Source organism: Ptychodera flava, chromosome 21, assembly GCF_041260155.1.
Source record: "Ptychodera flava strain L36383 chromosome 21, AS_Pfla_20210202, whole genome shotgun sequence".
Classification (NCBI taxonomy): domain Eukaryota; kingdom Metazoa; phylum Hemichordata; class Enteropneusta; family Ptychoderidae; genus Ptychodera; species Ptychodera flava.
This window is the reverse complement of record NC_091948.1, coordinates 35,838,294-35,852,258: the sequence shown is the minus strand read 5'-3', so window position 1 is coordinate 35,852,258 and position 13,965 is coordinate 35,838,294. Positions and strand designations below refer to the sequence as shown.

At 37.3% G+C, this 13,965-nt stretch overlaps 1 protein-coding gene across 5 annotated transcripts in view; it reads right to left on the bottom strand.

Annotated features, from left to right (window-relative positions):
- LOC139122136 (solute carrier family 12 member 2-like) overlaps window positions 1-13,965 on the bottom strand; it is a 215,996-nt gene that overhangs the window by 144,553 nt on the left and 57,478 nt on the right. For all 5 annotated transcript variants that reach the window (XR_011549408.1, XR_011549409.1, XM_070687546.1 and 2 more), the window contains 3 exons: window positions 13,764-13,875; window positions 12,297-12,424; window positions 740-937 (listed from right to left, as the gene is read on the bottom strand). Coding sequence is in view for 3 of the 5 variants with exons in the window: in XM_070687546.1 (XP_070543647.1) it covers window positions 740-937; window positions 12,297-12,424; window positions 13,764-13,875 (438 nt within the window). In the remaining 2 variants the exon portion in view is untranslated. The remainder of the gene's footprint in view (window positions 1-739; window positions 938-12,296; window positions 12,425-13,763; window positions 13,876-13,965) is intronic.

Sequence of the window (13,965 nt, the reverse complement as noted above, 5' to 3'; positions counted from 1 at the left end):
TCTTGCCTTAACGTTTTCATGAACATTATAATAATGGTTCTACTCCAGAATAAAAAGGATGTCATGTGTTTACGGACTCAGTACGCCTAAATGATCACTTGATAGCGGTACAAACAAATGCATGTGGAAATACAATATACATGTATTTCTATACAAGTTTGCGCACATGGTTTTGTTTGTTCTAATTCTGGGTTTAACGTATTCTCTAAACTCATTCAGCCATTTTTGGTTTTCTAAAATTAACTTGCTGAGTGTTATACATCTGTCTTTATTTATGATGCTTGTTAGAAGTAGCGTCAATATATACAGGTAGGTTTGGGTGTACTCTATGGTTGAGATAGTGCTCGATGCAATCATTCCACAGAGCAATTTATACTTCAGGGTTGACAAGACAAAGTAACTGAGTTGTGACTCTGAGTTTCACGCTCTATGCAACCATCAGACAACTGAGGGATTCTTGCTCCCAGCATACATATAATGTTTGGTGACACCCATTTTCTATGTGGGTTCACACGTGTAGTTCATTGAGTAAAATTTGTTTTGTCGGTGACATTTAGAGGCATTAGTTCTGACCTTTTGCTGAGAAGGCTGTCCTTGTTGATGTTGATTATGCAGAGTTTTTCTATGTCAATGATGATAACACTTGTGGATCACAAATGTTTGCTTGTGATAGACAAATAAAAGGAGGGATAGGCATAGTGACAGACAGAAAGACATATTGGAACTGAAAGTCAATTACCTGCATATCATTGAGAAGTCCATAATCACATGTCTCATTTGAACACAAGGTTGTAAAATTCCCGCTAACCATGTCTTCAATATATCCAGTAGCTTCTCGTATAACGCACGAGCCCAACATTACTGCCATTCCAACATACACTGTAGTACTTATCAGAATAGCCAATAGTGTACCTTTTGGAATGGCACTTTGTGCATCCTGTGTAAAAAAGCCAAAAAATAGTGACAATGTCACTGTACGCTCCCATATAGTTATCAAAACAAGCCAACAATTGTATGAAACATGGATATACATACAGACAGACTGACATATACAGACTGGCACAGAGTGATAACATTGGCCCTCAAGTGTGCCTTGGCCGATGGAGAATGATAAAGATATAACAAACAGCTGAATGTAATGATAAAATGGTTAAATATAGGCCTACAGGCACTCAGGGTGAATATGTTACAGCAATTTGATTAGTTTCTTTTCCTTTTCTACTTCTGTGATAATTTTAAGACAATCAATCTGCAAGGCAGTTTATGTATTGACAAATATGTTATCATTTACAAGCACACAGCAAAGTGTTCTTGATTTTTCATTTACAATATTTGACATAGACTGAAATACATAACATGCAACCAATGTTTACATTTTGCCCATACACCAGATACATGAAGATATTTCAACATACAATCACAGTGATACAATCATTAACTCAGAAACCCTACAGGGAAAAGTAAACATTGTTTTCTTCCAGTACAACTGGCGCATCCACATCTGGAACAACTTACAAACTTAACCAATTACACAAGGATGACGACACAAGAGATCAACTTAAGAAATTTAATTGTGGCGAACTTGACTTTTCCTTTCAAATCCTTACCTAGCTTGACATCTTAAACTAATATACACTGCATGATTAATTGCATGCAAAAATACATCAGGGGTGGACCATTTGATATTACGTTGGGGGGGGGGGGGTATCTGGAGGATTGACGAGGTACACGTACCGGGTATATTATCTTTTTTATCTGATCCATTGTACATTCTTTCCCACTCTCGCACCTTTTCTTTTTGTCAAATCTTCTCTACCTGATTTTTTTATTGACATTTGTTTGGAATTTTTTTCAAAATCAGCCAGGACTCTCCCCCCCCCCCAGGATATCAAATAGTGACCACTCCTTTGTATTGACCATCTTTGCATGAGATATACAATGACCACATGGCAGGAAGTGTGTCAACTATTAATAACCTTGCAAAAATTTTGTAATATATTTGTTGGAAACCAAACCTGCTAAAATCACCTAAGCTATGTTTTCTAATGATTTTTTTATTGCATTGCAACACCAAATACAGTTTACCATATCAAATGCCTACCAAATCACCACATTATATATACTTTTAGTTCCAGTAGGTATAAAATTACCCCCAAAAGTCTTAATAATATAAAAAAATACTGCAATTATACGGTGTCGCTCAAATTTGATCAGAATTGGTACATACCAATGATCATCAATAAGAGTTATTTCTATCTGTTCAGTGCAGGAAAATTATACGTTGATGTTATGACAATTTCTGCACAGTACAAGCAGAAAAACAACAAGAAATATTTAAACCAGAAAATTAAGAATGACAAAAGTAAATAAGGTCTGAAACTTTAGGTACTGAAGGTCAACTTTAGCAACATGCACAGCAGAGAATCTTTCTACCATGGATGTACAAAAATAGACATCCATGGTTTCAGCAGATCTGTTAATATGTCACAGTTCCTAAACAATGACAGGAAATGACCAATTAGCTGTTTCAGTTACTGCTACCACTCCAAAACATAATAGGTACCCTGCATACAAATAGGTTAAAGGTCAAAATCCTCTTATTCAGATGTGTGGGCTGATTCAGTTCACTGCCACCACTCCTGCACACTTGCAGTATTTCCCTTTTTCTTACCTCATTTGCACATTTTTGACACTGATGTGTTCATTTGAACAAATTCACATCTCAGCCCCTACATCTACCTGTACACCAAATACTGAGACGGTAGCTTTGGCGGTATGGGAGCCTTTGTGTGTGATGGACATACATCCGCACATACATACCCACAAATATACAGACATACAGACCCCACTCAGACTCATCATATAAGCTCTTTGTGGTATTTATATATAAAACAAAATATGAGCTAATGAAAGATATCCCTGTAAAATTCACAGTTTCACAAAGGATTGATGCTACCTACGCACAAAATATTAACACATTCTGCCCAATGGTTCCTGAGTTGCATCATCTTCACGGATGTTCACTTTTTTTGTATCTCATTTGCATATTTTTTACACAACATCTTGATTTGAACAAATTCACATCTCCAACCTAGAATGCCCCTCAGTACGAAATCTGAAGATTCTGGGTGTTGCGGTTTTCATGTTTTTGATCTTAACATACATCCATACATACATCCCGGTACACACATATATACACACACAGATGTCATTTTGCCACCTTATAAGAATACCTCCCATTTGCATATATACCGGTACATATGCATATATAGGAGCTAAAAACTTTACCAAAACACAAAATTTTAGATATTTCTCTGAAAATTCAAAAGAAGCGATCAAGCAGTTGATAGAGTTTGGTTTATGTTATGTAGAGAATAACTTTTTGTGACGCGTGTGTTGATGAAGGAGGACTCTTTGCAAGTTCACTTAAGGTTGGCCTGACCAAAATGGCAAAAATAGCTGCAAAAATACCTATGGTAATTAAAGATTTTATCATAATTTGAGCATATTTATAAAATCATCTGTCAGAGCATGTCTACTTAATATCAAAGCGTGGGTTTCGAGAAACAAATTTTTGACCAAAAATGGCAAAAATTGCCCCAAAAATTCAAAATTCCAGATTTCAACCTGATTTCAATATATCATATATTAACATGAACTCTAGGAACCTGTTTACTAAAAATCAAAGCCATAAGACTGGTAAATTTTGAGAAACAAATTTTTTGAAATTTTTTTACCAAAATGATTGCTCCCAAAATACAAAATTGCAGATTTCATCCTTATTTCAATATATCTTATTAACATAAACCCTAGGAATCTGTACACCAACTATCAAAGCTACCAGATCAGTAGTATTATTTTTTGACAAAAAAAGGAAAAATTGCCCCAAAACTAAAAAATATTGTCAAGGACAGTGTGCTCACATTCGGTTTGAATTGGTCCATTCAAGAAATATTTAAACCAGAAAAACAAGAATGAAAAAAAGCAAATAAGGTCTGCAACTTAGGTACTGGAGGTCATCTTTAGCAACATGCATATCAACTTCTATAGCAATAGGACAAGCAGATCCTACATATGTAAGCAACTGTCAACAAAAAAAATTAGTAAGAGAAGGCTTGACAAAAGAAAAGGTTAGAAGAATGAGGAAAAAATAAAGAGTAGGAAAAAAATGTACAAGGGATCTGGTAAAAAGTAATGCTACCTCATTAATCTTCTAGACCTTACCCCTCCTGAATATCAAATGTTCCATCGCTTTGTTGATCATGTTTACATAAGGCCAGATGGCAGAAAATATATTTACAACCTTGGGAATTTTTTAATTAATGCTATGAGTGCTATCATTCGAATGTAAATAGCACTTAAATTAGTTACAGATAGTGAAATGCCTTCCACTGTGGGGGTGATTACGACATCTGGAATTATCCTGGATCCAAATTTCTCATCAGTTCTTGTGTGTCTTACTTGGAAATGTTGCAAAAATTGATCCGCAATGAAAAAATTCACCTCAGCTGGCCGTATTTTCTACCCTGGGTTGATAGCTCTACTGGTGGACAGAATTGTCCCCGAGGCTATCGTTTGCCCAGTTAAAAGCGATGTATTCGTTGCTTCGCTTCGATAAAGTTTGTATGTGCGATGTGCGTGAGTGAGTGTGCGCGAGTGCTTCACGAACTCTACAACATGTGGAGCGGTCTCAGTCAGAAAAATGTAAAAACTTAGCCGGCTATTGAACCACTTTTCTTATGGGAGTGGAGATTTAGTCGAGCGGTTCTCTCTGTTGCCTCTCCGCTAGGCGACTGATGCCGTATGTTGTGGGTTCGAGTCCGATTGAAAACTAGCCGTATTTACTACATATCGATACCAAATATGACAAAATTATGTCCACAGCCTTTGAAACTGTCTCATAACATATCCTGGGTTGGTGAAGGTCATTTAAGGTCACAAACTGAGAAAATTACCTAAAATATAAAAATTTGGGGGCTTCCCAACACTTTGAGCAGAAAATTTATCTCATAACATCCCTCAGGACTTTTGTACCAAATTACAAAGCTTTCAGACAAGTTATTTTGAGGACAAGTTTTCTTGACCAAAAATCACAAAATTGTCTTAAAAATACAAATTTGTTTATTTCAGGACAACTTCCACATATCTAACTATTGTCATCCCTGGACATCTGTATGCCAAATATAAAAGCTGTCTGTCCAGGGGCTTTAAAAAGAAAATATATTTTTTACAATTTTTGACCAAAAATGACAAAAATTGCCCCCAAACAGTAATTTTTCCAATTTTGTTGTAATTTCAACAAATTAGAAGGGTGACACCCTTGCAAACATCCAACCCAAATTTGAGAGAAACTGGGCTGGCGGTTACAGCTTATATGATAATATGATAATCTTACATTGGTATAACCAAAAGTGAGCTAATGTGAGCTAAAAATAATTGCCAGTTTCAACCTAACTTCAATACATTATATCAAGATAAATCTTTGGTACCTGTATACCATATATCAAAGCTATGAGATCAGTAGTTTTTGGATAAAAAAATTTTTGACCAAAATCGGGAAAATTGCCCAAAATTACAAATATGATAATATCAATACAGATTCAGGGATAGAAATACTTTTTTGTATCTTGTGGCAAAAGTTTGCCACCGGATATAAAATCAGGTGGCAATTATGAAAAATCTGGTGGCAGTTTAACACATCATGTGATCGGTACAATACAACATTTTGTCATTATTGCCACATACTCATTCTAATTTATAAATTCTTGAAAATATGGTGAGTACACGTCACAAAAAGTCAACCCATACTACAGGCTTCAAAAAAAAGTTTGCAAACTTACTAACCGCGGGACACGTGAATTTCATTTTTACTTGGCCGAGAGGAAAAATTACTTGCCCTAAATTTCTAATAACTGTACCAGTAATTTGTAACAGAGAGCAAGAGTTTGGCCATATGAAGTGAATTCAAAGAGGGAAAAAACATTTTCAAACATGAACTACATGTACATCTTGTTAAAATGAAGGATTATTACCAAATCTGAAATGTCACAGAAGAAATGTGAGAATACTTTAGTCTTTTCTGTAGATTTGGCCATCTAGAAAACATCTTTGAATTTGGAATTTTTCCACAACCTAATCCAAATTAAAATCTTTGCATAAGAGTAATAAGATTGTGTGATTTACAATGTGCATGGCTGGCTGCTGCTCTTTATTATCAAACTGAGATCACAAAAAACTGCTCTGCTGGTGTTTATCTGCCAATGCATGCGAACATGTACATCTGCAACCCTTTTACCTGTTTACATGTTTGCTCACTGAGCACAGCAGTCTTTCAAAGTTTTATTTTGATAAACGTATTCGTCAAGAGAGCAGATTCAAGTTTCGTTTTCGTTACTCTTCAGTGCAGATTTGTTTTCTGTAAGTGAGAGCCGATTCCTAACAACCAAGGTCACGTAATTTGAAACTGTCTGCATCTCATGCACTACGTAGCTGCAATGTGTGGCCTCCTTGGTCGACTGAGCCCGTTTCGACTACGATGTAAACTTGTAATTTTTCAACTGGGTGTTGATTTACGTTGAACAGTAAGCGTTGCCGAGATCCATGGCTTCGAATAAGTTTACATCCATTTACTAAGCACATGGTGCAATTACACTATCGCGTGAAGCCGATCGACTGTCATACGACTCATACACTTGCACAAAGAGAATGGCAACCACTGTCAAGAGCATACCACTTTACGGCATACACATACAAAACAGTGAATTCACTCCGTGTCGTCGGAGAGAACATGTCGCAAAACTCTATTTTTACGACTTTTTGTGTTTTACAACAGCAAGAATGATTATTTTGCGATGTCGGGCGGATTTTCAAGGGTTTTCAGAAAAACTTTTGAGAGTTGAAGGACTTACAATGATTGTAAGCGTGTACAGACATAATGAAATACATTTTCAAGCTTGAATTGTCCAGGGCTTAGTTAATTCAACCGCTGGTGCACTTGCCCATCGGACGGGAAGCATACTGTTTTTACTTGCCCGAACGCAAAATTCACTAGCCACGGGGGTCGGGCGATAGGAATTTTCGAGGCTTGTACTGGCTAATGAATTGCAAGTATTCATGCAGGCTGCAGTTTGGCTTTGTTTTCAAAATGTCACAACATGCTTTTATCTTGTGCCCTATGACTGCATATGCGGCTATCACAGAGGGCAACAACATGTCAAGTGTAACAAAAGCTGCTGTCATCGATATAGAGATTAGCCAATCACAAGTTTGGATTCACGCTATGTTTTCATTCATGCCAAAATGTCGCAATTAGTTCGGTTTTTTTTTTGCTAATGAGTTTTTCCGCTGTCAGACAACGCGTGTTCCTTCAGTGTTCCTTCGTTCAAGCCGTAGGATCAATGATATGATGACCCAAAATTTAGTGGCAGAAAAATACCACCAGAAAAAATTTTGGTGGCAGATTGATAGTTTTTGGTGGCAAATGCCACCATTGCCACCGATTATTTCGAACACTGAGATTGTACAAACTTGACTGAGGTCATCCTGAGGAACATGAATATTAACTTTCAGAGCAATCAGACAAGTGATTTCAGAGAACAAGATTATTTTTAATACTAAAAACGGAAAAAATACCCTAAAGATACAACCATGCAAATTTCACCCAAATTTGTGCACACATAATTTAGAATACCTAAAGGAATCTGCATACTAAGTTTCCACCCAATCTGACCAATGCTTACTGAGTTTTAGCCATTTGCAGGATTTTTCCTTTTTTCCCCTCGTTTGCATATTTTTGACACTGACATGTTCATTTGAACAAATTCACAAAATGGTAATTTTGCCAATGCTGTTATTATTTCAACAAATTACAAAGGTATTAACATCCTTGCAAATATCCAACCTAACTTTGAGAGCCATTGGGCCAGCGGTTTCAGAGAAGAATAATTTTTACTTAAAATGAGAAAAATAACCAAAATTCAGCAAAAATACAAAATTCTAGATCTTCACAATATACATATAACTGTATAAGGTCCACTTAAAGAACTTGCCCACTAATTTTCAAAGCAATCAAAACAGTGGTTCTTGAGTTATTAATTTTTGACCATTTTCACATTTTGTAAGCTCATATGCATAATTTTGGCAATGCAAACTTCATTTGAATAAAATCCCATCCATAGCCCAGGATGCATCCATACACCAAATACCAAGCTGAAATGTGTAGCGGTTGCCATGGTTTTGATGTTGACCGACATACTGTATGTACGTACGAACATACATACATACAAACATACATACATACATACACACACACACACACATACATACAGACAGACACCATCGACTTCAGCTTATACGATAACCTCACATTGGTACACCAAATGTGAGTCAAAAATTCATTACTGTAGTGTGAATGGGTTCCGCCCCTAATGGCCACTGTTTGTTGCTGAGGGATACGGCAGCCCCCCTGCAAAGCCAGGCCATGAGACCACTCCAGAATGCACAAGATCCCAAAACAAACAGCATCATAACGACACAGCTCAAAGCACACCGCATCTATATCATATCTATAAGACTCATCGGAGCAAGACACAACTGTCTGAGCAGACGTAGCATTTCTGTTCTTGAGAGAACCTCTTGCTTCACGGTAAGTGAAACCCCCCGCTATCACAACATTACTTATGAAAACAAGTCATTGACAATGACACAGTCCCCACTTGTACTTTGATTACAAGTCCTCTGAGAGGAAAGAGTCCTCTTCATTAATTAGGTCTGTGATTAAAAATAAAAATTGAAACAAAATGGCCACCATGCGGCCATATTGGATCATATTGTGAAACAAATTGACATGCATATGTATGATATAGGTCAATGTCCTTCTACCAACTTTGAATAAAAGCACTTCAGATGTGCCTGACTTATGGCTCCGTACATGAAAAAATCGTAACAAAATGGCTGCCATGCGGCCATATTGGATCGTATCACAAAACAAATAAATTTTAATATGCATGACATAGGTCAATGTCCTTGTACCAACTTTGAATAAAATCGGTTGGGACGTGCCTGAGTTATGGCTCCGTACATGAAAAAATTGTAATAAAATGGCTGCCATGCAGCCATATTGGATCATATCGTCAAACAAATTGACGTGCATATGTATGATATAGGTCAATGTCCTTGTACCAACTTTGAATAAAATCGGTTGGGACGTGCCTGAGTTATGGCTCCGTACATGAAAATATTGTAATAAAATGGCCGCCATGCAGCCATATTGGATCATATTGTGAAACAAATTGACTACATATGTACAGGGGTTTCACTAAGTTTTGAAACAGGGGGCCATATGAAAATTACAGGGGGCCAAGCCATACCAACCACAAAACATGTGGATGTTTGGTCATATGACACGTAACACCCCCCCCCCCAACACCCCCCGCCCACCAATACACGGTTCCAAATTAGCTTTTAAAAAACTGGACAAAACAGTTCATCAACCACAAATGGTAAGTTACATTTTTTATTTCAATTGTAATCTCACTTGTACAATTTAGGATGCAGTTTGCCTCTATGGTTCACCACTGAAAATAGTCATTTCCAATGATTGTTGGTAGAACAGAATGAAAATTTTTATGAATTTTGACTTTGACCTTAGTACACTAGCCCCCCAGTCACTCGGCATTTCTACTTTATTTACATGTTTCAAACGCTCAAGGGCCAACATTAGATAGCCTGGATCTACTTTTTAAATCATCAACGGCAGCTGTTGTAAAAAAGTGTTTGTTTTATGAAAGTGTTCGTTTTTTGGAAACCACACTCAAAAATGCATCGTCTTCAACACAAAAAGCATACAAGATATGAATTCAGAGATGTATTGAAAGCCATCGATGCTAGTTTATTGAATGAATTATTGCGGCTTTTGGTGCAGGAAAGCGGTCTTCGAACTTTAGTGATATGTGCATGCTATATAGCGGCCATGGCCAGTTATTCCATTTCCCAACTTCCTGCATTGCCGTGTATGACGACTGTGCTACAGCCTACCGCTAAACGTCACAGTCTGCTAAAGTTTACACCTTCAATTTATTCAGTTTTGATATTTATATGCCCACTGAGTTAAGGCAAGTCAAACGTAAAGAAAATCATTAAAATCTGAGAACGAACGTCGACTACCAATGCCAAGAGGTGTTGTTTACATTTTACAACCCACGGCCATGGATCGCGGTAGGGGCGATTGCTGATGCATTCAGAAGAAACATTTCCCGATAAATATTCATGAAACGCCGCATAAGTATCAATATGATCTGAGAAATTGCCATCGGCTGTACCTTTCCTCATCAACCCGTCTGTATTTCTCCATTTCGACCCAAATGAATCACTTCACGGTTCACCCACATCTCATGGCCGACACAATGTTGCGTTACAGCACACGCTCAATGACCCCTAACCTCCAACCACCCCGTACGTTGTATGGACGTATTCCATGCGGTACCGGTACCTACATCTGTAAGCTTTGCGAGGCATTGCGTGATCGACAAATGCGAGCGAAAGAACACAAAATTTTCACTGAAAACCCCGCAAAGTGTTGAAAACAAGTAATTCAGCATTAAGGATACAGATCATTGTAAACTTTTGCCGATATGCTGTTTGGTACCAGCTATTCATTCCTGTAAGCAGCACAACAATTACACGATTTTAAGGTAATAACAGGCGAAAGTAATCGCCTTACAGCCGGCCATATGGCCGGTGGCCGGGCTTTTAAAGAAACCCCAGTATGTATGATATAGGTCAATGTCCTTGTACCAACTTTGAATAAAATCGGTTGAAACATGCCTGATCTATGGCTCCGTACATGAAAAAATTGGAAACAAAATGGTTGCCATGCGGCCATATTGGATCTTATTGTGAAACAAATTGACGTGCATATGTATGATATAGGTCAATGTCCTTCTACCAACTTTGAATAGAATCGGTTGAGATGTGCCTGAGTTATGGCTCCGTACATGAAAAAATCGTAACAAACTGGCTGCACGATGGCCATATTGGATCGTATCACAAAACAAATCAATTTTAATACACATGACATAGGTCAATGTCCTTGTACAAACTTTGAATAAAATTGGTTTAAACGTGCCTGATTTATGGCTCCGTACATGAAAAAATTGGAAACAAAATGGCCACCATGCGGCCATATTGGATCATATTGTGAAACAAATTGACGTGCATATGTATGATATAGGTCAATGTCCTTGTACCAACTTTGAATAGAATCGGTTGAGATGTGCCTGAGTTATGGCTCCGTACATGAAAAAATCGTAACAAACTGGCCGCACGGCGGCCATATTGGATCGTATCACAAAACAAATAAATTTTAATATGCACGACATAGGTCAATGTCCTTGTACAAACTTTGAATAAAATTGGTTTAAACGTGCCTGATTTATGGCTCCGTACATGAAAAAATTGGAAACAAAATGGCTGCCATGCGGCCATATATGCGGCAGATGTATGATGTATGAAGTAATCCTCGTACCAAGTTTGAATGAAATCGCTCCAGGCATCTTTGAGATATCTGCGTGAACGGACGGACGCACGCACAGACGGATGCACGGACATGACCAAACCTATAAGTCCCCCCGTACGGTGTCAGTGGGAACTAATAATCATTAATTATGCAGACCACATTATTCAAATCTAATCAGATCCAGATCTTCCTATGATTGTACTATGTACTAATGAGTATGACATTCTGATAAGTGTTTTTCAAGTTACAAAAAGTGTGTGTAAATTATAGCTCTTCCCACAAAAGGGCCAGCCACCTGGTGGCTATATTGGATCAAATTACAATAGAAATTGATGTGCATACATATGCCATAGTGTGTTGTCCTTATACCAAGTTTGAGTCAAGTCAGTCCAGTCATGTACAAGAAACAGCTCTGGATTGACAGAGAGACAGAACCAAGTCTCTAAGTTCTCATTTGTCTGGTGGGGACTTACAAAAACACATCCATTTCATTATCATATCTGCTTGCTGAAGTACAAACAAGAAATACTGATAATTGACACTTGTTGTCACTCTTATTTCTTTGATAAAGCAATTTACAAATACAAACATGCATTTCACTGACTGTGTGCATGTGTATACAGGATACCTTTAACTAGATCATCAACTGGATTCAGCAGATGGATCTTTAATCGATTTTCAATTAAAGATGCATCTATTTATCCCCAAGTGCATGAAACTCAGCTAATCGATATCCTTTATACTTGATGATTTGATGTGTACACGTTCAAGAAAAACTTACTGCTAAATCTCCAGATATATTGGCCCCTGCTAGTATGCCAGTGGCGGCTGGGAAAAAGATCGCAAATACGGAAAAGAATTGATGTCCATCAGTATAAGATGGCTTTCCATTCTCAACAAACAAAGTTCCTGCAATTCAAATATAAACACAGTACATAGTTAAAAATATAACTTTCAACTCTGCACATTACATAACATTAGGCCAGGAAGAAAAAATAAATTGTTCATGGGAATCGCCGCTTCTACTTTTGCATATTTGGAATTTTTTTTTTTTTTTTGATCGCAGCAAATTCTTACTTCCGCATTACAAATATTTTTAGTACTGCCGCTGGTGGCTCCCTACACTGTGTCGGGTTTTCGCGGGCATGGGATTTTGAATGAGACTTCCGACGTGTTTGGACTTTAATAATTGACCGCCAACACGTTGTTGTGACGTTTGAATTTGGCGAATCACGGCGCAAAGTGGGTCGATTTGGCCAGAAATTTCCTCATTTTGTAAAGGTTAGTACATGTCACATCATGAGTATTAATTTGATCGCCAACATTCGACGTGATGGCCAACAATTAGTTCCAGAGACGCTATTCAGTGTTTGTCCTGATATTACTTTCGGCGATTTGTTCAACAAGATCGTGACAGCAGATGGACGGTGCATCCGATTGAATGAAAATTGCATCGAAAGTATAAAAATTTACGGCAATGACAAAACACACGGTTGCGTCGATGTTAAAGTATCATTTGAAGCTTGCTGTTTCTATTGTGGAGTACAAGACAGCCTTCTGAATGATGACTATATAACTTCACTCCGATCACAGTACAGTGTTGTTAGACCATTGTGTAAAATGTGTAGAGACAGTGGTAAAGAGGCCAAAACATGGGGCCAAAGTAAAATGAAAAACTCAGATGCTAGGTCCCACCAGGACAATATTAAAGGACAATACTGAATTGTTGGATTTCAGTGATTTGCTTTACATTTCAGTTTTATTCTGAGAGAATGTTGAAATACTCAGAATATGTTGTGCAAACACTATGTTATTGTTGGGAAATGTAGTATTGAATTCAGTTACCAGTATCAGTTTTTCTTGTCTGAGATATTTCTGGTAAAAAGGGAAACAATTATCTTGCCTTGTCTGCATCTGTGCAAAGATGCCAGAGAACCGCGTTTACCTTTAGCATAAAAAAAAATAGAAAAATTTTTTTTCGCTTGCCGCTCCTGGAACTTGGTCCAAAAAATAGGATGAACAAGATTTTTTCTCTGGCCTTACGTGTATATTTATATTGCAACTGTAAAACTACCGGTACTTTTGGACAAACTGTAACAGCACTAACAGTTGTATATTTAAAAACTTCTGTTCACTAGCTTGTGCAATCACCTAGGGCACTGAATTGAGGCCATTTCAAACTTATTTGATTGCAGAAAATATGCAATAATAAAATTAATTTGGTAGGCATTTTATAATTCATTATTACCTTTGTAACCAATAAAGCCTTTTCCTATTTCTTGATCTGATGGAGGTATAAAAGTTCCAATGACAAAATCAACTATTGCAAGTATCAGGATAACTAACAGTACTAATTGGGCCTGAAATGCAAACAGAAAGAAACTCATGTGAGAAAAAACACAAGCAATCATGGCAAATAAAAACCTGCTGTGATATAAATACCGATACTT